At 45.8% G+C, this 27,382-nt stretch overlaps 1 protein-coding gene across 1 annotated transcript in view; it reads left to right on the top strand.

Moving 5' to 3' along the window:
- Med27 (mediator complex subunit 27) overlaps positions 1–27,382 on the top strand; it is a 188,326-nt gene that overhangs the window by 125,493 nt on the left and 35,451 nt on the right. Inside the window, exon 4 of the mRNA XM_026395548.2 lies at positions 10–103. Within this exon, the coding sequence (XP_026251333.1) occupies positions 10–103 (94 nt within the window). The remainder of the gene's footprint in view (positions 1–9; positions 104–27,382) is intronic.

The following is a 27,382-nucleotide window of genomic DNA, read 5'->3' as shown; positions in this document are numbered from 1 at the left end:
CTCACCTAGATATGTGGACGACGTGATCAGCCGCATTGACAGGATGTTCCCTGAGATGTCCATCCACTTATCCAGGCCCAATGGGACATCAGCTATGCTCCTGGTAAGAGCTGCTTGACTATTTGTGGAGACATGTGGAAGAAAAATTGCCTTCAAAATTAACTCTCTGATCCTGTGTGGTAGGATCTATAGACTGGAGATTAGATCCCAGTTTGATGGTAAACAGCATGTTTTGTTTTGTTTTGTTTTTTAATTTCATTCTATAGGCTAACCATTCTACATGTTGAAACCTTGCTTTTGAACAGAATTTGCAGGCCCATGCAAGAGTTAACCCAAGTGGAAAGACACAGTGAGCCCTCCAGTCAATTCATTTGCAGACCTGTCCCTGACAGTGCTGTGGTGACTACGTTTTCTTTGTTCCCAAGAGTTGCATGAGATAGGAATACTGTTTAGCTATTGGATCCTACAATCCAAGAAAACACTCTTTAAAACAGAACCAGCTTTCATGGGACTCATTGATGAAATTCTTCTGTGTTTGAAGAAGGCATCTGCACCCTTGTCACCAGTGGCTTCTGGTTTTGTTCTTTCTGACTTGGGTTTGCTCCAAGCAGGTTGGCTTCATAATCTCGCCCCCGATGTTTGAATTTTCATAAATTCACCAGAGACCTTGTGTTTCAGAAATACAGTGGGCTGGAAACACAAAATCATACGGCTAGCCAGAGATGCCTGAGCCTCAGCAACAAGGGTTCCTGCCATTCCATACAGCAGCAGGTGCTGAGAGGCCCTTCCCTGCGCATGGTTTTCAGGAACCACCACCTTTCGTGGGTGGCAGGATTTGCCAGTTGAGAGCTGAGGCTCCGTGTCTGGTCACTGGCTGCTGCCTTGGGGCCCAGGGTGCACTCCCCATTTTCGCATTTTACTTGAGTGAAATCTTACAAATAGCCAGTCACCCAGATGCCCTGCTATTCATCAAGCCATTCATCTTAGAAGAACAGGCTTATTGTGTGTGCCTTAATGTGCTTATTTCGTGTTTTTCTCCTAAGGATGGAAAGGATGTGGGCTTGTTAAGCGTGCAGTGTTTCATTGGTGAGAAAAACATTAGTGAAGTTCATCTGGATAACGTGCTACTTTTCTATAAAATTCTTTCTGCTAAAATATAAAGGGAATGAGATAATACAGTGTTCTTTTGATAGAAAAAGAAAGCAGTTTTCTTTATATAAAAGGTATCTGTCTACACAACATGCAATATTTTCTGCCTCCATTAAGTGCACAAATTGTCTACATGTTAGGATCCTCTAGAGCTTGCAGATAAAACATAAATCCTGCTTTCAACATATTTGACAGGAACCAAAGAGTTAATGAAGATAAAAATGAGAGCGTCCTCAGTGAAATAGGTTTGTTCAAATTATTTCTGGGTCATTGGGCTTCCATTTCGTGATGAAGGCAGGAACTTGGCATTGGAGGGAATGGGTAAGCAGGATCACAGGCACACAGGCCCAAGACGCTGCAGTTACTTCCACCTGAGAAGGCAGCTCTGTCTCACCGTGACCTGTCAGCCTCCTCTGCTCCCGGGGAGCTGCTGTTCTGATAGACTGATGAGAGTGTGGGGCGCTCTTCAGAGGAAGAATCCCCATCACATAAACCATTTTTACCCCTGCAACAGCTCATTCAGATCTGTGTACGTTTAGCCAGCTAGTTGTTACCTGTCTTCAGTGACACAGGAATTCATAGCCGGTGGTGCTTATTTGTAGGGACAGAGGTGGTGATTAGATTGAGAATCAACATCCAGGCAGGGAATCATACTTTGAACATAATTGCTTTATTTGGCTTCTACTTTTAGAGGAAGGTGTTTCAGTGGCTTGCAGCTCCCTAGGCCATTTGCCTCTGCCACACCATCTTCTGTGAGGGACGGGGAAGGAAAGTCTCAGCTGGGAGGGACATCAGGACGGACAGCTACCCCCACCCCCCACCACCACCTCTTCTAGTAACCTGTTTCCTGGACTTCAGTGGTAGAGGTCAGGGACCTATAGTGTAGTCAGAAGGACACCACCTCGGGAGCCACAAGCAGGAGTTGAAAGTGTTTTCCAGAGGAGAAGGCTTGAGCAGTGGTGAGCCTGGTGGAAAAGGCCAGTCAGGAGGCCCTTGAAGCAGGAAGGCCCTTCTTGAGCAGCCTCTGCCTGTACCTCCTCTCTCCTTCCTGGCCAGAGCTGAACCATGCCAGTGCTTCTCCTCCTACAGCAGGCTTCCTTGGACGCGCCCCACAGAAACCTCTTCTGATTCACTTCAGCAGCGAAGGGGTTGGCTTTCGCTTGGGTGTTGCTCTTTCATGATGCTCACAGCCTCAAAGATTCAGGTCACTTGCCAGGAGGCTCAAAACCAGGATAGGCACAGATACGGAACAGAACAGTGTCCTCTTGGGGCCCTGGGACCCAAATGATTTGTCATTAGGGCCTTCCCCCCCTGCCATACAGCCTGGGAGGAGCCTGAAGTTGCTGGTCCGCTTTTGTTGGGGGCAGGGGATCCAGCCTTGGCTGCCCACTGAAGTGCACAGGAGAGGAAGGGAAGTGATTAATTCCCCATAGGAAGAGGGGAGCCCGTGGAAGCAGCATCATAGTGGCTGGCTTGGACTCATGTGGTGCTCCCGGTGCCCCCCACCCCAGGTGGGAGGCTCCACCTGTTTATCTGACAGGTGGAAAGCAGAGGCAATCCTCTCTTATTGCTCCCAGCTGGGACCCTGCCCAGCCCGGCCTCCAGGATGCTGTCCTCCTGTTTCTGAGTGTAGCTCATGCTGGAGCCATGAAAAATTTGAATGGTGCCAGGCAAGTCATTTGTTCTTAAAAAAATTTCTGTGCAAATTGTTAGATACAAAGGAGTATATATAATGTTTGTGTAAATTATAAAGCACCAATAAACCCATGAGCCCACCACTTGATTTGAGAAGCAGAAGAGTGGCAGTGTGTGCTCCTCCCTGATATCTGCCTTTCTACTGCCCGAGGTCTCCTCCCTCCTAAGAACTCTCCTTCTCCTATTCTAAATGTGGTTTGCTACCTGCGTACATACCCTAAGGGTCCTTGAGTTTAAGCTTCATTAAAAAATAGTTTCCTGCTATGCCTGATGTTTCTGAGATGTACCCACCCTGTGGCTGGTTGTGTGTTCGTTGTTCCCTTGCAGTCCATTCTGTGTCACCCACACTTCATTCTTTCTCTAGTCAGGACATGTTGGGGTTCTTCCCAGTTTTGCATTTTAAATAAGGTCAATGTGAGCATTCTCATGCACACACCAGGATAACATTTTAAGCTTTGGTCTAGGCCACGGTGCCAGTGCAAGCCTTACGTGGCTGGTGGGATGGCTTTTTCCCAGGAGTCACCTGAGTTGTGAAGCAATAAGGGTGTTGTCCCACACGGGTGTACACAGAGGTCCATAAGTGGTTGCTAATAATGGCCTAGGTTCCTCAGTAGCACCTTCCACTGATTGCCCTGCAGTGTCAAGTCTCCTGGTGAGCGAGTACAGGGGCTCTTGGGTTGCTTGGGTGTCTGCATGGAAGAAGTGCACAGTCATTGCACTCCAGGCGGATCACCAATAAAAGGAAGGGTGCTGTGTCCTCCCTCACGAGCAGTTGTTGCCATGCAGCCACGGAGCCCCTGAGTGCCTGACTATCTGCAGTTTGGGAGCCCAAGGCTGTCTACTAATGAATGTAGAAGAAGTGGGGAGAACAAGGGAAATGACACTTTTTGAGGCTTCTATTTTAGGCAGCTGAGATCAGTTTGTTTCATCTAAAACCAAACCAGCTCTTCATTGTTGGCCTAGAAGCATCAGAGTTTCAGGCCCATCAGAAACAGGAACAGTCCAAGAAGCACATGCTCGAATTTTCCTCATAGTCATCCCACTGGTAGTACATGCAGAGGAAATGAGATGGGGTAAGAGGAGAGATGGGAGGACAGATAGGTACCCAGTAAGTACTTGCTGAATAAAGACATGAATGGCCGAAATAAAAGCTTCTTAGTATGGGCTGCAGTGGAGCCCTGCTCTCTAGCTGCTCAGGAGAGCAGGAGTAAGACATTTATAACAGTCTGATCTTGAAACCAACAGGGCAGTTATTGCCTTAACTTCTTCTGGTATCTTTTGAGCCTTAGGTGATCAGTTGTAGCCAGTACCCTTCCAATCCCAGCTTCTGTGATAACCTAAACTTTCGCCTCTTACATAATCTAAATGCATGTGGCTCTCTCTGCTCCACTGGGGGCTGTGCTGGTGTTGTTAAGTTAATAACTCATGATATAATGAATCCTGCTTCTGTTCTTTGGAGGAATGAGCTCAGTCATCCAAAAATAAATTTAGCGATGTTGATATTTAGTTTCAGTTAATCTACTGCCTAACATCCCATTATTAATTTTCTTGAAACAGTCAAAATATTGTAAGAGCTTAACTGAGTCAGAGACTGGAACAAGCTGCTGGCTTCTCAGCATTTAAAATATTAATCTACAATTTTTGACTGATGTACTATGTACAAAAATGTAAGAAAACCAGAAAAAGAAGCTGTACTGTGATATTTGAAATGTACCTTGATATTTTATGATCTTTATTTAGATGTTATTTGATTTTTTAAAAAATAAAGTTCATTTTTCTGTCTAAACGCACATTTTAACTAACCTTCAGTTTTTTAGCACATCCACCCTTGCTTGAATGACATCTTTTCTGAAACCATTTGGACGCATTATCTCATTTTAACTCTGCCCCAAGTTGTTTGAGGGAGAAAAAACTGCTGAACTACTTAACCCATTTGTGCTTGGATTTCTCCACTGAGCTCAAGAGTTGGCATCCTGAGTGGACCTGAGAGTCACCAGGGGAGTTTGTGCACAGTATGGCACATCCTGGCAAGCTGCATAGCCATCTCAATGTGCGGCCTTGGGAGAGCTGCACTTCCCTTGCCCCCAGGACCTCTCTAGGGACCCGTGGAACACAGTTTAAGAAATGTGATGTTGAACTCATCATGCCTTGGACTTGGGGTGAAGTCTGGCCTTTCTTGGTTCATCTAAAACCAAACCAGCTCAGGCGTCAAGCTGGCCTGTGAGCTGTGCCACCGAAGCATGCATACTTATTCAGAAAACACTGCACCAGGCCAGAAGCACACATACTTAGGCATTGCTTGGTAAGAACCAGGCACAGCCCTATGTTCTTGGAGTTGCATTATAGCTCAGAAAACAGACCAGAGATATGATGTGATGTGGGTGGTGAGGTTAAGGTGAACAGAAGAGGGTGGGGGAGCTGGAGAGGGATGGGGTGCCGCAGGGTAGGGCAGAAGCTGAGAGCTGAAGCAGTGAGCTGCCTGGAGGGCGGGGTCCAGGAGGGGGCGGAGGAATGGAAGAAAGCCTGCCTGCCGGGTTCAGGGGCAAGTTCCACTAACACCAGGAGAGCAGGGCACAGGGAACTGCGGGGGTGAGCCACCCCCAGTGTGCAAGAGCTGGCCTTCACTTAGGAAGCTGGGTAGGATGTGGGGTTTCATGAGCTTTTTGTAATTTTGACTTCAGTGTATGAAATTGAATTCATCATGATCCTTCCTGACCCAGGCATGACCTTTTCATATTTATTTATTTAGTTGTATTGAACCTACCACCCACCCAAGAGCCAGGCACTGTCTGCAGCCTGGACTTCCCGAATGTCCCTCCTGCCCCAGTAGGGACCTGTTTCCCCTCCAGGGGTTTATTGTTCTCTTTATGACACATATGTGTAGACTTTTTTTTTTTTTAAGTTTTTGTTTGTTCTTTTTAGTTATACATGACGGTAGAAACCATTTTGATATATTTATACAAGCTTGAAATATGTCATTCTAATTAGTATATTCTTAAATACATTCTTTCATTTTCTCTGTTTACAGTGCAATGTATTTCAAAGGTATTGCGTCTTCATGGACCAGTTTTTTACTAACTCTTAACTAAATTTTATTCAAATTGTATGTTTACTTATAGTTTATTCATGTTTACTGATATGAAATGTTCCATTATCTAAATATTTTCTAATTTAGTTTTCCATTTTCCATCAGTCTTCATCTGATTTGTTCCTAGGTTTGTGTGTTATAAGCAGTCCTGCTCAGACCATTCTTGTTTATGTTCCCTGGTCCGCATGGGCAGAAGTTTCTCTTAGATCTACTCCTAGGAGTGGGGCTGCTTGGTTCAGGAGGGTGGTTCTTAACTGCTGAGAATCATTGCCTCACAAGGGACCTTTGGCAGTGCCTGGAGACATTTTTAATTGCCACGACTTAGGGGAGGGTGCTGTTGGCATCTACTAGGCAGAGAATAGAAATTCTGCTACATGTGACAGTGAATAGGAGAACCTGCCCAGCAAAGAATTATTCCCCCAAAATGAAAGTGCCATGGTTGAGAAACCCTGGTTTAGGGCATGCGAATGATCAACTTCCTGTGAAAATGCCAACATATTCTCTTAAACAGCCTGACTAAATTACACTCACCAGTCATTTTGGAAAACAGCTTTTTCCCAAACATTAAAAGACAATAGCTTTAGTTTTCTCCAGACTTTTTGTTTTTTTGTTTTGTTACTGGGGGATTGGACCCAGCCAGAGGTGCTTGCCCCTGGGCTACATCCCTAGTCCTTTTTACTTATTTATCTTTGAGACACAGTCTTATTAAGTTGCCCATACTAGCCTTGAACTTGCCATCCTCCTGCCTCAGCCTCCCAAGTCTCTGAGATTACCAGTGTGTGCCACCATGCCCGGCTCCTTCAGACATTTCTGCAGGCCATCCCAGGCCCAAATTCTGTGATGCTACCAGAGTGGTCACTTTGGGGATCTAAACCCAGGTTTTAACATTTTTTCACTACCTGGAATATTATTTGAATTCTTTGTTTAATGTCTTTTTTGTAAAACTGCCATTTTATGGACTTTATAGGAAAAAGTGGTCTTTATAGTTTTTCATTTTTGACACACAAAAACAGTTTTACCAAACTTTCCCCAGAGACACGTATTTCCAAAAACCCAGTCCTCAAATTGTGATCTGGGGACAGTGTCGTAGAGACCTTCTCAAAGAACCCATGAGATCAAAACTCCTTTCATGGCAATACTAAGGCATTGCTTTCCTTTTTTATTAATTCACAAGTTTATGATGAAATTTTCCACAGTCTACATGATACGAAATGACATCACTGTGCTAACACCTAAGTGCTCATGTATTTTTGTGTTTTAAATATTTCTCAATCTTAATTCCTAATACATAAATACTGATAGCTGCAACCCACAGAAATAAGCCCTTTGAGGTCCCCAGTAATTCTCAAGAGTGTAGAGAGGTCCTAGGACCAAAATGTTTGAGACCTACTGCCTTAAGGATAAACATGTTCAGTTATTACAAACATTCAGCCAGGCATGATGTGCTCACATAGTCCCAGGTACTCGTGAGGCTGAGGCAGGAGGATCACTTGAGCCCAGGAGTTCAAAACCAGTTGGACAACATAGTTGAGACCCTTGGGGGCGGGGGGGAGTTAATCTCAAAAAAGTCATTCTAAAATGGCAGTGACATGATTAGCAATGTATTAGTGACTAAAAATCTCGTAACACAAAGTCTAAGTCAAAAAAACAAAAGCAAAAATGTTAAATATAAACCTTGTTCAAATTAGGATTTGAACAAATAACTATAGAACTTTTTTTAAGGAAGCCAAAGAATTTGGGCATAACCTAAATATGAAATTATACCAACAAATTGTTGGTAATTGTGTTGGGCGTATTAATGTCCTCGGAACTATGGAAGTGAAGATCCATATCTTTCAGAGGTGGATATTGAAATGTGTAGGTCTGTCTGAACTGACAGGAAATGTGAAGTTTGCTTTAAAGTACTTTAACACAACAACATAATTTTTTAAAAGGAAGAAAAACTGGATAGACAAAACAGCTGTTGCAAAATCTTGATCATTTTTTAATTTACACAGTTATTAAGTAATCTGTCTTGCTTCATGTTTGAAAATGCTCATAACCGGGAATATTACAGATGACAGCTGGGTGCAGTGGCACACCCCTGTTAATCCCAGCTGCTCTGTAGATGGAAGCAAGAAGATCAGAAGTTCAAGGCCAGCCAACTTAGTGAGACCCCATCTCAAAATTTAGGAAGGGGGCGCTCATTGGTAAAGCACCCCTGGTTTCATCCCCAGAACAGGAAGGAAGGGAGGAAGATTGATGGTTATCTAAATCCAAAACTCTTCACATATCCTCCAAGCAGTACAGAAAAACAAGACCAAATAAAACTAATAAATACAACCAGAAGACAACAGCAGTGCTAAGAATTATTTGTGACTTTAAAAATGGCAGCGGGATTTGGAGGGGGAAACAAATCCTAGTGAGCTGTTATTATTGTACTCTCACTGTTAACCTTTGCTGAGAAATGCCTTGTACAAGCGAGAATATTTTGTATGATTTCATCTATATGAAGTTCTAGAATAGGCCAGAACTTGGTGAGTAAATATCAGAGCAGTGTTTGCCTCTGGAAAGGAGAGGCAGGCACTGATTGGGAAGGGAGGAGGAAGATTTTGTGTGAGGAGTGCTCTGCATTTCAATAGAGGCATGGTCTACAGGGCTGTATGGATTTGTCAAAATGCAGAGAACAGCACACTAAAGATTTGTATGTTTCATTGCAAGCAAATTTTACCTCAAAAAAGAAAAATTTAAAACAGGGCTGGGGTATGACTCGGTGGTAGAGCAATTGCTTAGCATGCACAAGGCCCTGAGTTCAGTCGCCAGCACAGATCCCTCCAAAAAACAAACAAACAAACAAACATACAAAAGATTAAAAACAAGCATTGAACTCTACTTAACCACATGCTGCCCCGGTGCTCATGGGTGAGTATACTGGTGTCTGCAACTTCCAAATGCATTAAAAACAACCTGGATCAGTGGCTGGTGACGGGCCTATTGTGGTAAAGCAAGTAGAGCATAAAGGATTGTAGAATCCAGCTCAGGCGAATCTTAGTGTTCCCTCCACAGCTCTTTCAACTTTCTTATTTTTTATTTTATATTTATTTTTTAGTTGTAGTTGGACACAGTATCTTTATTTGTTTTTATGTGGTGCTGAGGATCGAACCCAGGGCCTCGTGCTTGCTAGGCGAGCGCTCTACCACTGAGCCACAAGGCCAGCCCTCAACTTTTTAGATGTTTGAAATTCTTCATAATAAAATATTGAAGGAAGGAACACCTCTACTGAGGAACCCACCCCGCAGGAGAAACAGACCCGTCAAGGCAGAAGACAGTACCCAGCACCCAGATGGCTTCGGCTCAGCAGCATTTGGAAAGGTGAAGAAATCCTCATAAATTCCGAAGCTAAGAAGAGAAACAGACGAAAGTATGAAGAAATGAACATTTGTTATACTCAAACAGAAGTGGAGGAAAATAGCATTATCTCAGAAATTGAAGACTCAACATGAAGACATTCAAGGAAAAAGAGATAAATGAAATTTAATAATGCACGTTGGGAAAAGGCAAACAGCCAAGAGAACCAAATGAATACATGTCATTGTTGAAACAGCCAAGATGAAAGACATGGAAAGAGCCAGAGAGAAAGCAATTGGAATGAAAAACACAAAGAAACAACATATGTAGAATCAGAGGCCAAAGGGAGAAAACCAGAATGGATGTGGAAAACTCTAGGAAAGCTTCCTAGAAATGAGAGCAGGTCTGAGTCTATACAGGAGAAGGAAGGAGTACTGGGGGTGGTCAGTCACAGTTGAGTCTAAGACACAATCTGATAGTGTAGTCAGGCTTCAAAGATAAAAAATAATAATTTATAAGGACACAGAATCAGACCAATAGCAGACTGCCTTGCAATACACAAGACAACCATGGAGCAGCATTTTCAAAACAGGGTGAGTCGAGGAAATGTAGGTAGGTATCTGTACCTTCCAGGCCAAAGGAAGACCATTTTTTTTAAAATTTTTTTTAAAGAGAGGGAGAATTATAATATTTATTTTTCAGTTCTTGGCAGACACAACATCTTTGTTTGTATGTGGTGCTGAGGATCGAACCCGGGCCACACGCATGCCAGGCGAGCGCGCTATCACTTGAGCCACATCCCCAGCCCCAGGAAGACCATTTTAAATGAGCAAGAATTCTACACCTGTGAGCCCATCTCTAGGACTCTGCAGAGGATGGGCTTCCCTGTCAGAGAGCTCTCTGAATCCACCATGAGAAGGAAGAACAAAGCAAAGAGCAAAGCAAGACGGGGGCGGCGGCAGGGGGAGGGGGGGGAGTTGCAACCTGCAGACATTACCAGGTGTTCAGTATGCAAACAAAAACGCTGGGAAGTATTTGCCACATTCAGATACAGGGCCCTCAAATCTTTAATCAGAAAACAGAGGAAAAAGATCAAGAACATGAGGAAAAGTTCACCAAGATATAAATGGTACTGCTTAAACAGATGAGAAGATGTTTAACCTCACCCATTATTAAAGAAATGCAAGTTTAAACTCACCAGGGTGCACCATTTCACACCTACCAGACTGGCAAAAATCAAAAAGCATAACAAAACACTCTGTTGGTGAGGCTGTGAGGAAACCGGTCTTTTCACACATTGCCAGTGGAAATTCTGGTGGGTCTGGCCATTTAGAAGGGCTTCGGCAGTGTCTACTTTTGACCAGCAGTCCTTCTAGGAATCTGCCCTCAGGACATTGACATCTGACAGGATGGAAGGAGCTGTGCAGGGTGACCATTGCAGCTTCTATGTGATTGCCAAGCACAGGAATCACCTTTTACAGAGTAGAAGGAATAGTGCCACGTAGTGCGCACCCCTGCTTCTCCTTCTGCCTTTAAAAGATAAGAGGAGGAGAGTACTAGAATATCCGAAATAAGCTTCCTTGTCTCAGAACAGAGCTATAAGACATCTGCTGTTTGCTTATTGTGGTGGGGAGGCATAGGAAGATGTGAAGAGTTTGGTCCTGGGAAGGTAAATAAGAAAGACCAGGTGGGGGCAGGGACTCTGATAGGGCAAGGCAGAGTGCGCTGGGCAGGGTGACTGGAGTTCTAGCTTCTAGAACCATGTTGATGTGCCACATACTCTAAAAATAAATAAATGAAATTAACAAGAAGCCCCCCCCCCCGCAAAAAAAAAATGTGAGCAAAAATAAAGGCACTTAACTGAACCTCACTATAATTTATTTCAATAGTGTGTCTATGCCTGGGGAGAAGAGAGAATTAACCCTAGTAACCTTTGAATATGGCATTTTGGCTCTAAGCCTTTCATCTATGGTTACTGTGAACTAGCAGTAACACTTACTGGTTGGCAGGTCTTTCAGGTGGTTTGAATAAGTAATTCTGAAACTGAGTTACAGGGTTGAGCACATATGGAAATACTTTGTGATAATGGGAACCAGGTTTTGTGCTTCAGAGAGGGAAAGTTAAAATGTGGAAAGAATGTGAATATAAACTCTTGATATTGTATTACAACTTGAAGTATCAATATGAACTAATTGTTATTAGTATATAGAGGAGGTAGAAATAGGTATATCTCTTCACACACACAAATGCACATGCGTGTACACACACACAACACACACACACACACACACACACGATCATGTGTTCCAATGCTGAGAATTCTTTGGAAAAAGTGGCTAATTCCAACACTGGGGCAGAGAAAGTCCAAGATAAACCTGGCGCACCTTGCTGGGCCAGAAAGTAGGGGAACGCTGTCAGAATGACAAGGATGTGTCAAAGGACTCAGATGCCATTTTGAAAGGACTCCCACTAGTCACACCCACATAAACCCCAATAGCGATGAATTATAGTTCACAGTACAATAATAATCTGTAAGTCCTATTTAAATAAATGAAGGAGGTGTCATTATACCATTACAGCCATGGGGAAATGGTTCCTCATAGTAGATAACGTGAACTTAATAAATGTCCAAGGAATCGAGTAACTGGGCAACCACAGTAGTATGATTAACCACTGGTAGATGCTCAAGTCTGTGGGTGAAGTTGGATGAGACTGTGGAGATTGTGTCTGTGGAGAGCTGATGTGCACAGGTGGCTGCAGCGGGCAGTGGGTGGCTTCGGCGGGCGTCGGGGGAAGGGTATGCAGGGATTCTGAGACATCGCTGCAACTCCTCTGTTGTCTGAAGTTGTTCAAAATCTTTCAAAGTATGAAGTTAACATTTTAAGCATGCTTTTTAAGATACACACATTAGATGAGATTGTGTGTTTAGTGTAGAATCTAACCGTGGCTCCCCAACTCCCCCACTGCCACCACACTGTTCCAGGCCTCTGTTGTCCACCTGGATTATCATAGCAGCCTCCTACTGGCCTCCCTGTGTCCACCCCATCTTGTCTATTTTCCGCACACACAAGTCGTGTGTCTTCTCTGCTCAGAACCTGCAATGGCTGCCCACTTTCCTCCAGTAAAAGCCCAAGATCTTGCAGTGGCTCCTCTGCACCTCTGACTCCTTTCCTGTCCCCTTCCCTCACTTAATGGGTCTCTGCTGCCGCCAGGCCTTGGCCCAGGATTCCCCAGGGCCTGTTCCTCATGGCCTGCAAGATTTGGCTCTTCTGTTCCTTCCCAGTGAACCACCCCCCTCCACCATGTGCACCTCCCCACATTATCTCTTTGAATGGCCTTTTATATATATATATATATATATATATATATATATATATATATATATATATATTTTTTTTTTTTTTTTTAATTGGAGTTGGACACAATACCTTTATTTATTTATTTTTTGTGGTGCTGAGGGTTGAACACAGCACCTCACTTGTGCTAGGCAAGCGCTCTATCACTGAGCCACAACCCCAGCCCTGGCCTTTATATTTTAATAGGATTATCACTTCCTAATGTAGTGTTTGAGTTCCTTGTCTGCTAGGATTATTGCTTTTTGTCTGTCTCCTCTAGAAAGCCCCAAGTTCCACAAGAGAGACCTTTTTTTGTTGTTGTTTATTGGTGTTTCCTCAACCCTAAAACAGTGCCTGGTGCACACTAGGTACTCAGTATTATTTGTAAACAGTTGGCTTTCTCTTTGGAACCTGTGATTCACATTCATGCATATAAGAATAAAGGAACTAAAATTGAAAGGTTTTCCTTAAAATACTGAGAAGAGTTAATAAGAAATGATATATTATCAAGGGGGTCTGGCCTGCAGAGTGAGTGAGTCCTGGCTGTGAGGGAGGTAGACACAAATTTTATAAAGAAAAAACTGTCCATCAGGTATGGAAATACTGGCCTGACCCAGAAGATTTCTTCAGGAAGTGTCCGTAGTGGGAGCTTCTCCCGTGCACCATTTCAAGTTTCCCTACTTGGGACCCCAGGAGCCCGGGGCACTGTCCCCACTTTGTAAATGAAAAAGCTGAGGCTTGAAGAGAGAGGTAGCTTTTATGCAAGAGAATGGCCCCTGCCTGACACCCATGACCCTTCACATCCCGCAACTCGGAGGCTGAGGCAGGAAGAGCACTTGAGCAGCAGTTTGAGGGCAGCTGGGCAGTATAGCAGGACCCTGTCTCAGAAAAGTGCTTTTTAAAGTTAAGAGCAAATAAGTAAAAACCAGGCACTCGGGGCTGTTAGGAGTCGGTGCTATTTTAGGTACATGAAACACATTCCTGTGGGCTTAGGAGCTGCTTGTCTAGTTCTGCCACCAGTGGAGGACCCAGCCTCCCTGTGGCCAGGAGGAGGTCAGGACTGAGCAAACCAAGAGCAGGAAGCCCTGCAACTGGCATGAAGCGGGCTGTGCTGCGGTGTTCTTCTGGACCCACTTGATTCTGAGGCTCCTTAGGCAAAACACACGCCGCGCCCTGTGGAAGTCCACCCTCCAGAGCCACATTCGGTTGTTTCTTCTGAAGGCAGGTGGTTCCAAGCGCTGTAAGTAGAGGGCTCTGTGACGCGTGCCCCGTCATTTTGTGGACTTCCCTATCCCATTCCTCTTTAATGCTCTGTTGAAGTCACTGTTGTCCTAGTCTCCAGGCTTGTGCCTGGCTGAGCTCCTGGGAGGTAAGGAATGGGTGTCAGGAACTCTCCTGGTCTCCCATTGGAGCTGACAGTGCCTTTCACTGGGACAGAGCAGGAACGGGTGCCGCCTCTTCACTGGAGCCCGGCCTTCCTCCTCAGGCTTCAGCTTGCCTCCTGATTTGGCTCCTGTTCTCCCTCTTTTTCTATTTAGTAGCCTGGATATTCATAGGCCACCACTTCCCGGTGGCTTTCAGGTGGCCTACAGGTTGAGGCCCAGTGTGAGACTCTGCTCTTGGGTAGTGGCGCGAAGGGCACCAGAGGGGCACAGCTATGGGGTGCCGGCTGAGGTGGAAAGAACACCTCATGAGCAACCTCGTTTTATTTTTGTCAGAAGTGTTCCATGTCGAGTTTAGGGACATAGTTTTTGTTTTTGGAACTAATCTCAGGCGTACTTGATGCCCTTCCCTCTCCCTTTCTTTCCTGCTTGCCTCGCCAGGAGTGTTGTTTCTTTGAATTCTCTAGTTATTGGTGCAGCATTTTCATTCCTGGAAGTGACCGGGCACCTGCATCTTAGGGCTTTGGTCGTAACAGAGTTTCTCTAAAATGCCGTGAAAACAGTTTGTCTAAATGGTTAGCAGGCAAGTTAGGCAGCCTCAATTGTGCCCCTGCCGAAGGCTAATATGCCAGCAGCTGTCTCACTCGCCAGCGCTGTGACCCTGTGTCCAGCCTCCTTCCACATGCTCAGTCAACATGTGCCCGAAGGAGTTGCAGAGCTTGTCCTGCCACCCTGGCGGCTGTGTTTTGTGGGCCGGCATATGCATTAGGGAATGTCAAGGTTGGAGAAGGCAGTTCCAGAGGAGTTTTATTGACTGTTACCTTTAAAATGTTTTGCATCCATTAGGTGAGATTGGTATCTGGTAGAAATGGGAAGCTCTTACTGCCTGGGGCAGGGTGAAATTGTGTGTTCAAGGTTTGGGCGATGGGTTTGTGCTGCCTCTACCTTAGTTTTGCTGGTTCAAGGCCTTCTGGTTTGATTTGGTTCCATGTAACCGTTGGCTCTTTTCAGACCAGCCTGCATGTTTTACACTCTGGCCCCAGTTGGGCTTCTTCCTGTTCTGATACTGATCTTCTTTCTTATATCAAATGCTTATTGATCAGATACCCTGTGAAGAAGCCCCAGATTACCACCTCCTGCAGCAGTGTGCCCCTCACCACTTGCGGTGCCCCTCGCTTCCCCAGCGTGCAGCCAGGCCCACCTCGCACCTCCACGGAGGCCTCTGCCCGGTCCTCACTGCTCTTCTGCTGTCTGAATTCTGGCCCCCGCCTTGTCCTTGGTCTCCTGGTGCCCCTGTTTCTGGACGCTGCCTCCTCTCCATCTTCCACTAGAGTCATTGTTCCAGAGATGTACTCTCCCTCTGCTGGCCCCTTGTTTGTAGGAGGAAGCCGCCCCTCCTAGGGCAGCTTGGATGCTCGTCACAGCCTGGCTTCAGCTTACCTTACAGGCTCATCTGCTGTCTCTCCCCTGCCCATCCCGTGCCCCAGTACTCTCCAGTGTTTCTCAGCAGAGGCACTAGGGGCATTTCGAAGGGGACAGTTCCTCTTTGTGTGTAACTGGACACTTTAGCTCTCCTCAGTCATTGCCACAAGCAAAAGTGTTATGGAAAGCACACTCAGCAAGAGACCAAGCACTACTTGGAGGATTGGAGAACTCAGGTTTATTTACGCAGGTGGTCACAGTTGAGGTAGTGTGCTGGAGTTCTGGGCCCCGAGCTGAAGTTACATGAAGCTTTTATAGGAAATTTGACATCATTTCTTAACCATTACAGCATTGGTGGGTTTGAATTCTTGGCCTACTTGACCAAAGACCATGCACAGGGAATTTACGATAAGTCATTCACAGGTGTAGAACAAAAACAGTATAACACCTGTGAGTGTTATCCTGAAGTGGCCTTCACCACACGCAGCAGTAACTCAAGATGACTTGAGTTTATCTCCCTAAGAGCTATAGTTCTAAAAACTAAGCTTACAAGGTTATAGTTTAGACAGCAGTTAATTGGCCTAGCAATTGAGTGATGTAGCTAGATATCTACAGAATTCAGAAAGTTATAAAGTATAGGAGAATTAACCTTTTACCCCGGCATTGGTTCTTCATCATGTTCTTATAATTTCATTTTTTATATATTTTTAGTTGTAGATGGACATAATGCCTTTATTTTGTTTTATTTTTAGTTTTTCATGTGGTGCTGAGGATCGAACTCAGTGTCTCATGCATGCTAGGCAAGCACTCTACCCATCAGCTCCCGCCCTAGCCCCTAAGGTCATTTTATAATTAAGTCTGGTGTCTGCATCACAAAAATACCTCCTTGTTTCTAGAAGCCCCTTAGGCCCCACAGGGTCCCCTAGGGACTCCCCACCCAGCCTCTTCTGTACTTTGTACCTGTAATTCTCCTGCCTGTGGCCCGTCTCTGTGGAGGCCTGCACTTAGGTCCAGGCTGGGGCCTCCCCTGCAGCCCTGTTGATGCCTACATTGACAAGGTGTACCATGCACAAAAGTGTCATGGACTGATCTTAAATGGATGGCTTTGCTTCAATGCCTACAGTATCCTACAGTGCTGTACACAAAGTCTTCATGAAGATCCCAGAGGGAAAGTGCTGGGACCTGCCAGTCACCTGTCAGTCTGTTGTATTCTGCCCCAGTATGTAGCTTTGCATAGCCTCTGGTACTGGACATAGGGAACGTTGCAAAGAAGGGTTCTCTTGGGACTTCATAATTTCCATAGGACAAAGAGAAAATGTGAATTACTGTTGTTGATCTTGTTAGCAGAACAGTGGTACTCCTCAGTCGACTCTTTGGATCCCTTGCAGCTTGTTTCAGAGTTTGTGCTAGACCAAATGGACCATTTCTCTCAGCACCAAGGGGAATGCAATCAATAATGTTCAGCAAAGTGATGTTACTCTTCCTGAATCATAATCTTTGTTTTGAAAAGTGATTAACACAGAATCCCAAACTGCTCTTGTCTTTAGACAATCAGGTTGTCCTTATTCAGATTTATACACAGCGATTGAATCTCATTAGCCCGGATTTACACCGTATAGACCAAACGTGTACGTAATTGAGATCTTGAAGAACTATATTAAATCTTCAACCACTCTAAAGGCAGTTTATCTTGGTATTTTTCCAAACAATATCAGACGAATCCTAAAGGGCTTCTAGAAGGAAAGGACCGTTCAGTAACTTGGTTGAGACCTTTGTGCTGTCCCAGGGCACAGACCGGGGTGGGGGGCCTCTGCTTTTCCGACCCACAGTCACAGTTACTTTATTTCTTAATCCCAGTCTACACAGTTGATTTTCCCTCCAGCTAATATTTTCATTGTGTCCATATATTGAGATAAAACAGTTGTTGGCTTTTAATAAAAGTGACATGCACAGTCCATTGCTGATGGCAATTGAATTAAAAGATGAGTGTATCTCCACCAGGGCGAGCCATGGTGGTATTAATTGTATGAGCTCTGTCACTGGCTGTTAACGCACACTAACAGAACTACGGTGCTGTGAATAGCAAGGGGAGTCCTGCCCGTCTTCCCTCCCGTCACCACAGTTAACCCAGCTCGGAGGGAATTGTAGGCAGCCTAGGTTCCGATTCTCGCCTGGCCATTTCTAACCAAGTGATTGCATCATCACTCCTCTCTGTGCCACCGTTTCTTCTTCTGTGACAGGGAGCTGACAGCAGTCCTCCCCGGCAGAGCTGCTATGTCAGCTCCTGGCCAGCCAGGGCACTGTGGCCAGCAGGACAGGCAGTGGGAGTGGGGATCACAGTGGTGTCTCTTGGTGAAGGACGGGAAGATTTTGTAGGCCTCCTTCGTGCACTTACTACCTGTCAGTTGCCGGTCCTAGACATGGTGAACAGAAGCAGACCCCATTTCCACTAGTCGGCCTGTGTAAGCAACGTGAGGCCTTCTGTAGACATAGGAGGGAAACATGGGTCTCCCCCATTCTTGAGTGGTGTTTTAGCCGAGATTGCCCGTGGCCATCCTGACTTCCTGTGCGGTGACACCTTGTCCTTATTTTACAGCATGTCCATGTGTCTCCAGTTCTCGCCATCACAGTGGTGTATGAGGTTTCAGTTTGGGAGTTTGCCTCCAACCAGAGATCGTAGTTTCAGTTGCAGTTAGTTCAGATCTCCTCCCTCTTGGCCATGCCTTTTCAGTCTCCTGCAGATCCCTCGTCATCGCCCCAGAATGTGGGAGTGTCCTGGGGCTCCTGTTTATACCTCCTAGGTGACCTCGTGCATCCCGTGGTCAACTGTCCTATTTGCTGATGACACCAGGTTTATACCCTTAGTGCAGGCCTCTCCCTGGGCTTCAGCCCAAACCCATCTGCCTGTTGATGCTGCCACTTGATTTCCATGCTGGCCTCTCCATCATTCCGACTGTTGCCCAAACCAGAATTTGTGTGTGTGAACCCAGGGCTTTGTGCACGCTGGGCAGGCACTCAGCCACTGGGCCACACCACCAGACACGCTAGCCAGAATACTGGGAGTTGCCCTTGCCTCTTGTTTCCCTCAGACTTCAGAGCCAATCTACTGGCTGATTCTGTGGGGTCTCCCTTTGAAATATATCCAGAATCCATTCCCCCCACCCCAGTCTGGCTGCCACCCTTTCTTCCCTGGTATTGCCATGTCCTCCCCTCTGTGCCTCTGGCACTGTGATCTTCTACACTGCAGCAGCTCTTTTGAATGTCCTCTTCTGCCCCAGAAGCTACTGGTCTCCACTGTATTATTAGTCTCCACCCCAGAATGTGGGCTCCAGGTCAGCAGCTGCTCTGTTCACAGCTGTATTCCCTGAGCCTGAAACAATGCCTGGCGCTGTTGAGTCCCCCAGGTGCTTACCAGGTGAAGGAATGTACTGTTTGGCAGTGTGATCCTGCTCTAGCCCTCAGAGAGTACTGAGCAGAGGCTGAAGGACTTGCCCTGGCCCCTTGCAGATGAGCAGCAAAGCTGAGGTTTGGCCTCTGTCAGTCTGACTTTTAGTGCACATGCTTTCTGCTGCACTACACAGCCTCCCATTTCTGAATGTTTCTGAGCATTGCCAGATCTCTAAGAATTTTGCTGTGACTTTGAAGTCTTACCATCTTGATTTTGTTCGTTGTTGTCAAATGTTTTTGAGTGCCTGGTTTCCCCAGGGCTTGTGCCAGTCACAGAAGATAAAAGGAGAGTCAGTGCCTGGTCCCTGCCCTTCTACTCTCATGCATGAGTACATCCCCCCTTGACTGGGTGCTCCCCAAGAAAAATAGAATTCTACTCAAGGATTAGAACTGTGCCTGGCACAGAGGAGGCACTCTTTTGAGAGTCGTGGAAAGAAGGGCGGGAAGTAGGAAGACAGGTGCTATAACAAGTGCTGCGAGGCAGTTTTTCAGAGGCTGCTTTTGGCCTCAACCTAGGCTGCCTGTGCTGACCTGAACTGGGCGCCATGCTGATGTCCAGAGGATTCCAACTCTGCTCTGGGTGCTGGTTAGTTTTTTGTTGTTTTGTTTTGTTTTGTTTTTGCAATGTTGGGTAGGGTTAGAACCCAGGGCCTCACACGTGCTGGTCAAGTGCTCTGCCACTGAACTGTCCCCAGCCAGGGTGCTAGTTAGAAATATCAGTTTCACCCCAAACCTGATGGACCAAACGGGGTTGGAGTATCCCATCCAAATGGAGTTGAGCAGGGCCCACCCTTGAGAAGGAAACACTGCCCTGCTGGAAATACAGACCCCCAGAGAGGCTAACAAGGTGGGCCATCAAGGAAGGACAAGATTCTGCCAAGCCTGAGAAAGGGAGGAGTCTGCCCTGCCACCCTGCAGCTGCTGCAGCCCCTACTGCACCTACTGCCTGTGGAACTCTCTGGCCTTTTACCATGTGCTATCTCCTTGGTCCCCTCCCCCCCACACCTTCAGCAGAAGGTACTGTCACCATTGTGTAGGTGGGAAACAGACTCAGGTTGAGCAGCAAAGCTGGAATCTATGGAATGCCAGCATCCTGGTCTTCTGTCACCTCTGTTGCCGTCCAGGAAAAGGTGGCACAGATCTTAAAAAGACAGGAAACTCCTACAACGTGTAGGTGACTGGGGGGAAAGTGTTGAAATGAGTTTTTGCTTTTTTTAAGCTTTTTAAAAGAAAAAGCATTTTGATAAAATTTAATTTTGGTAGAAAATGCTTTCTGAAAATACTGCAGACTTTCCCGGTTCTATTTTCTTCCTCCACACAGGCTTGATCAAATGATTGTTTTGCTGATAAATTTAGTGTGCAGTTGGGACTTATATGTAGATTGTACTTACCCTCAAAGGGAGAGAGGATTTTATAGTTTCCATTCATTCTCATTAAAATCAGAACATTTGCATCTTAACTTTTACATCTTGTTCCAAGAATTTTAAGCAGTCTGATTGTATGGAAGTGGGTCGTATTAATTGCAAATGGGCTCGACATCTGCTCGCTAACATGGAAGGGGTTTTTTTTTAGCTCTGTTTTGTTTTTATATATGATCTACCAGCGTGATTAAGTGAGAGCTGTTGGTGGTACTTTACAAAGCTGGGTTTTTCAGAGACTTGTAATGTACCCATAAAAATGAATTTAAGAGTGAATCTTTGAAACTTCTTGAACTGGGAGCATTTAAGCATCTTGGGATTGATAAATTTTTAACCACAGTCTGTCAGGGAGCCGTTTCCTATCCTTGGAGCCTCGGTTGGTCTGTTGCACATGGAACTGGGTGCAGTGGGTTCCAGGCCCTCGAATAAGGGCAGGAGAGCAGCATTTCTGTCCTGCCTCTATCTGCAGGGAGTAAATGAGGTCAGGTGTAGCAGCAGAGGAGAAAATGGGATCCAGGTACTGGTGACTGATTGGTAGGCAAGTTATTTCTTTCCCGATAGTAATATAACAGTGTTTCCCAAAGTGGGAACACATCTTTTTTTTAAAAAAAACACTAATTCTTAAGGAAATTAGCATGCTCAGTAAGTTGAGGAAACATTCACTGGTTAAACAAAACTAAGCAGTCTCCTTTGTTGGAGTCCTTTTCCAAGCCTTGATTATACTTTCTCCATAAACTGAGTCTTCAAGAGAAGAACATTTCATGTACTTTCCCAGATATATTTGCCCTCAGACCCCTTTTCACAGAATACACTTTGGGATATGTTATCGTGGAGAACGCTTCAAATACTTACCTTAAAATGAAGAACGCAAGCATCTAATTACTACTTGGATGATGTAGTTTAATGTAGGGGTGGCTCCCCAGGGTGGCTAAAAACCTCACCCCTCTGGACTTTGCAGGACCTGGCTTTTTCAAAACTGTCAGTTCCAAGCCAGTGGTGTCACTGTCTCAGTTGGGGAGCCAGAGGGAAGGTGAGGCCTCTGCATGTTTGTGCATTCCATATTTGACAAAGAGGAGGGTGACAGGTGATTAGCAGCTGCAGCCAAAGAAAGACAAGGAAAATACAGAAATGACAGAAATGGTTCTAGCTTGAGTAACATTTTCCCTACAGTAGTTTCTTGACCCTGGCACAGCACCTGCCACCTAGAAGGTCTTAGTGTTTGCTGAATGAATAAATTGTTAGTTGCTCTGAGGTCTTTGCTAAAAGACTGCATCTAATGTTGATAGGCCATCTTACTGTGCTTCAGGTTAGTTGCATGTACAGAATCTTCTTAAATTTTTTTTTTTAATTTTTAGTCGTAGATGGATACAGTACCTTTATTTTATTTATTTATGTGGTGCTGAGGATCCAACGCAATGCCCCACACATTCAAAGGCAAGTGCTCTATCACCAAGCCCCAGCCCAACATGTACATGATGTTTCATGTCTTCTGGAGTCAAGGGTCAGAACATGCCCTGACAAATGTCCTTCTCAACAGAAGTATCACTGCCTCGCTGCACAGCACATGCTCCAGGCAAGTTTACTCTAGGAGCAGGAAGCCATCTGAACCAATGGAGCCAAACCCTTTCTCTGTCTTTTGGAACTAGTGACAGAGAGTTGACAGCTCTAAGAAGAGGTGTCTGCTGCTATGGGAGCCAGCAGAGTTGATGACAAGAGGGCTGAGGCTGCAGCTCCAACCTTCGGCCTCCACCCTGTTAACTTCTGGCTTTGGAAGCACCAGCATCTAGGTCGCATTGCCACAATCCTCCGAGGGTTTAGTAGCACCGATCTCCCATTTAGTCCCTCCTCCAGCAGACTGTCTTGTTACCCAAAGGAAGACTCACTCGCTCACCTTTAATATGGGGAAATCATTTAGAGCACTTAATTCGGGTTGATTCTTTATTGGTGCACTATTGCAATTAAGTTAGATTAATGAAAGGTAAATTCCAGTCTATACATGAAAAAAAATCTCTTGTAAAGATCCTAATTAGAATGTGTGTTTATTTAGCCTCTCATGGTTTAATTGCATCCCGTCTTGCTATTTACAAACAGGCATCATTAAAGAATAATGAGTATGTGAAGAGCATTAAAACTAGCAGCAGATGCGGTAACTGGAGGTGGGGGCAGGGGGCGAGGTGCTGGTTGTATGGGTTTGGAAAGAAAGGGGAGTGCAGGACAACCCTGTCACCCTTCGGACGCCAGGGGCAGACCTCGTGCATGCAAGGCAGCAGCTTATTCTTGTGTGAGGCAGCAGAGTTGGGCTGCTTTTAATTTGTCACAGCAGCATTATCTGTAGAGGTGAACAGTCAACACACACACTTAGCCAGGTGCTTAGGTGGGAAGCTGCTTCAGCCCCGTGCCAGGCAGACTCCAGATCCTGGAGGGTCCCTGGGGAGCTGAAGGCAGCGTGCAGGCTGTGGCCTTCCTAGCATAGAGCAGCCCCAGCAGGCCCTTCAGCCGGCGCACGGAAACAAGTATGAAATAAATTGAGAAATAGGTTTATGATATTTCTTGGGTACCCCTAAAATATCTCATTCCAGTTTTACAAAATTAACAGTTGCTTCTTGTAGTAACAAAGCAATTTTGTCTTTAGGTGGATGCTTAGTTGATTATATTCTATTCTAACCTGATTTTAAAGGTAGGAAAGACTCTGGATAGCAGTGAAGCAAAAGCCAAGAGAACACACGGGAACCCACTAATAATAATATATTCCGATCATTTGTTGCATAATGCTCTCATTTTTTGTATAAAATAAAGTTTTACAGGGCTGGGGGTGAAAACTCAGTGGTAGAGTATGTGCTTAGTTTTGCAAAGACCTGGGTCCAATCCCAATCACCAAAAAATAAATCAATAAGATAATTAAGTAAATTTTCAAACTAATTGAATGAAAGTCATGGGTAGAAGTAGTAGATCTGAGAAGCATCTTCAATCCTGATTTTACAGAATTTCTGTGCCCTGGTTTCCCCTTCTGTTATGGTTATCATTGCAAACAGTTTTGTAAATGCATTCTTTATAAATGCAAATTTCTAGTATCCAAACTATATTAAAGTCTTAGATTTCTCAAGGGATTCCTAGGTGGGTTGAAGTCCAGGGTTTAATTTATTTACAATTGGGTCATAGAAATTCAGTTTTTGGTATGGGTGTGTTATATTTTTCTTCAAGCAAATTTGGTTTAATTTTAAGTCACTATACAGAGAAGCAAAAAAAAAATTTTTTTTTGATATTCTGACTACCACATGTATTTAAGGACGCAGATAGCTGCATTATCAAACACTGAAGAATCCAAACAGGGCTGTGTAGGTGTCTCTCTTGTAGTTGTTAACTTGCAACTGTTCCATTTTCAGCTCACAGAACTGTGGGGCATATTTTTCCATTCATATTAATTGGATTTTAAAGTGACCTTGTCCGTGTATTGATTTGAATTAAAATTTTCTACATCAAGGTCAAGTTGGCATACATCCTACCGATGAGATTAAAAAGCCAGGTGCTGCCTAACAGGGTATCAACAAAAGAAATGGGGATTTCAAGTTTACCCCAGAGGACACCATGGTGTCATCCTAACCCAAGCAGTGGGTGCGTGGGCCCCACCTTTGCCTGGACTTGCCTAGCCTCTTATGGAGACCGCTCCCCTTGCAGTTCCTGAGCCTGACTCTTTCCAGGAAGAGCATCCCAAGCTCCTTTTAGCCTGGACGAATGTTGCTCAGGGTGCAGGCCACTGAGAAACAGGACTGACTGTTAGGAGTGTTTATTGAGTGGAACTGTCTCTAGCCAGCCCTCAGCCATGAGGTCCGATCTGACAGCCACTCGTATTTCAAAGGAAGTGATTCCCCCTCCCGTTTTCCCCTTCTTCTTTCTCATCTCATTTCAGTAAATGGCAGAACCATTTACCTTGTGTTCAAACCATAAAACCCTTTTCTCACCTCTCATACCCAGTCCCTCAGCAGGTGCTGGCTGTTGGCAGGCCCTGGCTTCTCCCTTCCCTGTTACCACCATGCCACTTGGAGCTGCCGTCTTCCCCTTTCAGGGCTTCCCCATTCCCTCTCTTGACCCCTCCACAGAGCAGCCAGGGCTGTTTGTTAAAGCACACGTCAGACATGTCGAAACCCCCCACATCACCAGGCAAGACCAAACCCCTTATCAGAGCCCCAGAAGCTTTTCCTACCTGCCTGGCCCTCCTTAGCCTCCCCTGCATGCCTGACCTGCTTTCTGCCCCTCCTCAGCTGGGCCACCCTGCCCTACCCCACATTTGCCCCGGACTACCCTGGTCTTACCCAGGAGGCTTCAGCCAAACTTGAACCAACCCCCTTGCCCAGCTTTCTTGTCTTCGGAGTCTCAGAAGAGTACATATTTTTGCCCACCACCCCAGGGTGTCCAGTTGTAAGAGCTTTGTTGACTATCCCATCGGCAGCCCTCACTGCAATGCCTGGCACGTGAACACTTGAGGGAACTAACAGATGAACAACCCAATTAAGGTGTCACTTTTCACATTCATTTCTAAAATGCCCCCTTTGTTCTCTTCCTTACTAACTCTGCAATTTAGATTTCTTCCTTTATACACGCACTGGCCACTTGGCTCCTCTAGGCCATTGCTTGTGGACGTCTGCTTCATTCATCTCTGTGGGGCCTAGCACCTTGCATGCATATGACGGGCACGTGATAGGTGTTGGTTGGACAGGTGGAAGGTGGAAAGGAACAGGCAGGCGAGCCTGTTGCAGCCCAGGGCAGTGCAGGTTTCCAGTGTACGTCTGTCGTCTCCTGCCTTTCTCCATCCCTTATTTGTTCCCCTTCTGTCTGCATGGCTTCTTCCTTTTTGTTCCCCATTTACTCCTCATGTTTTCCTGTCCAAATTCTAGAAAGAGGCAGTTTTACTGACTTAAGCAGTTTGGGCAGGGCCTGCTTTCCCAGCCACTGTGTCATGCCCTGGGCCTGGTACCCATGTGTCATGATGTGGATGTGAGGTATCCCCCAAAAACTCATGTGTGAGACAATGCAAGAAGGTTCAGAGAAGAGAGATTGGGTGTGAGAGCCTTAACCCAGTTGGTGAATTAATCCCCTGGTGGGATTAGCTGAAGGTGATAGGTGTGGCTGGAGGAGGTGGGTCTCCTTTGGGGTATAAACTTTGTATCTAGTGAGTGGAGTCTCTCTTTCTCCGCTTTCTGAGTATCTTGTGAGCTGCTTCCCTCCACCACACTCTTCTGCCATGATGTCCTGCCTCACCTCGCGCCTGGTTGTCTGTGGACTGAGACGTCTGAAACCAGGAGCCCACAAATAAACTCTCACTCCTCTACAATTGTTTTGGTCAGACCTTTTGGGCACAGCAGTGAAAAGGCTGACTAAAACAGCTGCTGCCCCGGGCACCGGGTAGTCTCTGTGAGCTGGGAGTGTCCTGTGTGGTGACTTCACCTGTGCAGACTCCTCTTCAGAGCTGTTGGGTATTTCTAGGATGTTCAAGAAAACCACGGCAGGTGCTCCTTCTGCCAGCTACCCTGTGTCCCGCCTGCCTGTGTAAGGTCCCTAGAGAATGGCGCTGTTTTTCGTGTGGCTAGGCCTGCACACACCTTTTCCCTCAAAGGGCTTGGGTGTGGATTTGAATGTATGCTTTATAAACTAAAGTGGACTGAATTTTACTGTGGCAGTTTGGGGGGACTTTGCATAACACTGCAAGGGAAGCCCAGGGGGAGCACCAACCAAGATCAGGAAGCAAATTCTCTGTTCTTTTTGTTTCTTTATAATTGTGTGTGGATTTTTGTTGTGGGGAAGACAAGATCTGAACATTTTTTAATTTTTAATATAAAATGGGAAATTATTTTATAATCCTTCGTTATCATGAAACTTGGCAAATAGATGCGCCCCTGTGAGAACATTTCCCAGAAACCGTGACAGTTGGGATTGAGAAGAGAGGACTGAGTTAAGGCAAATCAGAAGTGCCCGGATTTCGAACATTGATGGCTCATTAGCAAATGATTCCAATTTATTCATCAATGAAATAAGCCACCTAATGAAAAATAAACCTTATTAGGCAGGGTGTATAGGAACTATTAAAAATAGTGGCAGCAGTGATACTAATAATTGCTGCTGTGCGGTGAGCACCAGTCGTGACGTGCTGGACCCTTGGTAGCACAGCTGTGCCGTCCTGCAGAGGATTCTGCCATGGAGCTGAGGAGGTCAAGGCCGCTGGGCTGCGCCCCAGCCACACTGCTCCATGTGTACATAGGAGAATCTGAACTGAAGTCTCAGATTCCGAAGCCCTGGCTCTTGCCTCTTTCCATGCTGTCTTTCCCTGTGATGAAGAGAAGCCCTGCAGGAGCCCTGACTGAGCCCCTGCCATGTGACAGTCATTCTCCTGGTCCACAGATGAGGAAATGGGGCTTGCCTGCCGTCACATAGACAAACTCAGGCCTGTTTTTCTCTAGATCTGTGGCCATGACTCTTGCTCTTGCCCCGCTGGTGAGTGGTTTCCTGACTTGTAGGTGGATAGAACCTGCAGGCAGCCTCCTTTTCCCTGGCCCTTGTCACAAGGAAAAGCAGGCTTGGGCTCTTAGAGTCGCCTCTGCTTTGCTTCCTTCTCCACATCGAATTGCTTCACAGGGTGTCACATTTTGTCAGCAGAGGTATCCCTGGGTCCCCCTGTTGAGCAGCAAAGTCAGCGGCCTTGAGCACAAAAGAACTATGGTTTTCTGTGTGACAGTGCTTCCAAGTCACACTGCCCCATTTTCTTTTTACGGTGTTCCTCAGGGTCCAGTGGCCTCTTTAACCCCCAGCAGACAGTCTTTCCTCTGGGCCTCAGCCTTGCTGGGGCTCCAGCCTTTGGCTCCATCGGGTCTCGGTTTCCAAGAGAGGCAACATTCCCGCCCCCTTGCCTCTGAGTTCCCAGGCCTCTGAGTTCCCAGGCCTGTCACCACTACAGCTTCCCAAGCTGCTGTTCAGAGGACAGTTCTGCCCAGCCCAGCTCCTCCAGGGCTACCACACCAGCAGCTGTGCAGAATTCCACACGCTGACTTTAAAAAAAAAAAAAAAACATTAAAATTAGATGAAGTAGGTACTTTATTAGAATCTTATGGTGAGGTGAGGAGTGCATGT

This window comes from Urocitellus parryii, chromosome 4 (genome assembly GCF_045843805.1).
Source record: "Urocitellus parryii isolate mUroPar1 chromosome 4, mUroPar1.hap1, whole genome shotgun sequence".
Lineage (NCBI taxonomy): Eukaryota > Metazoa > Chordata > Mammalia > Rodentia > Sciuridae > Urocitellus > Urocitellus parryii.
The sequence above is the reverse complement of the archived record's forward strand: the minus strand, read 5'-3'. Positions and strand labels throughout refer to the sequence as shown.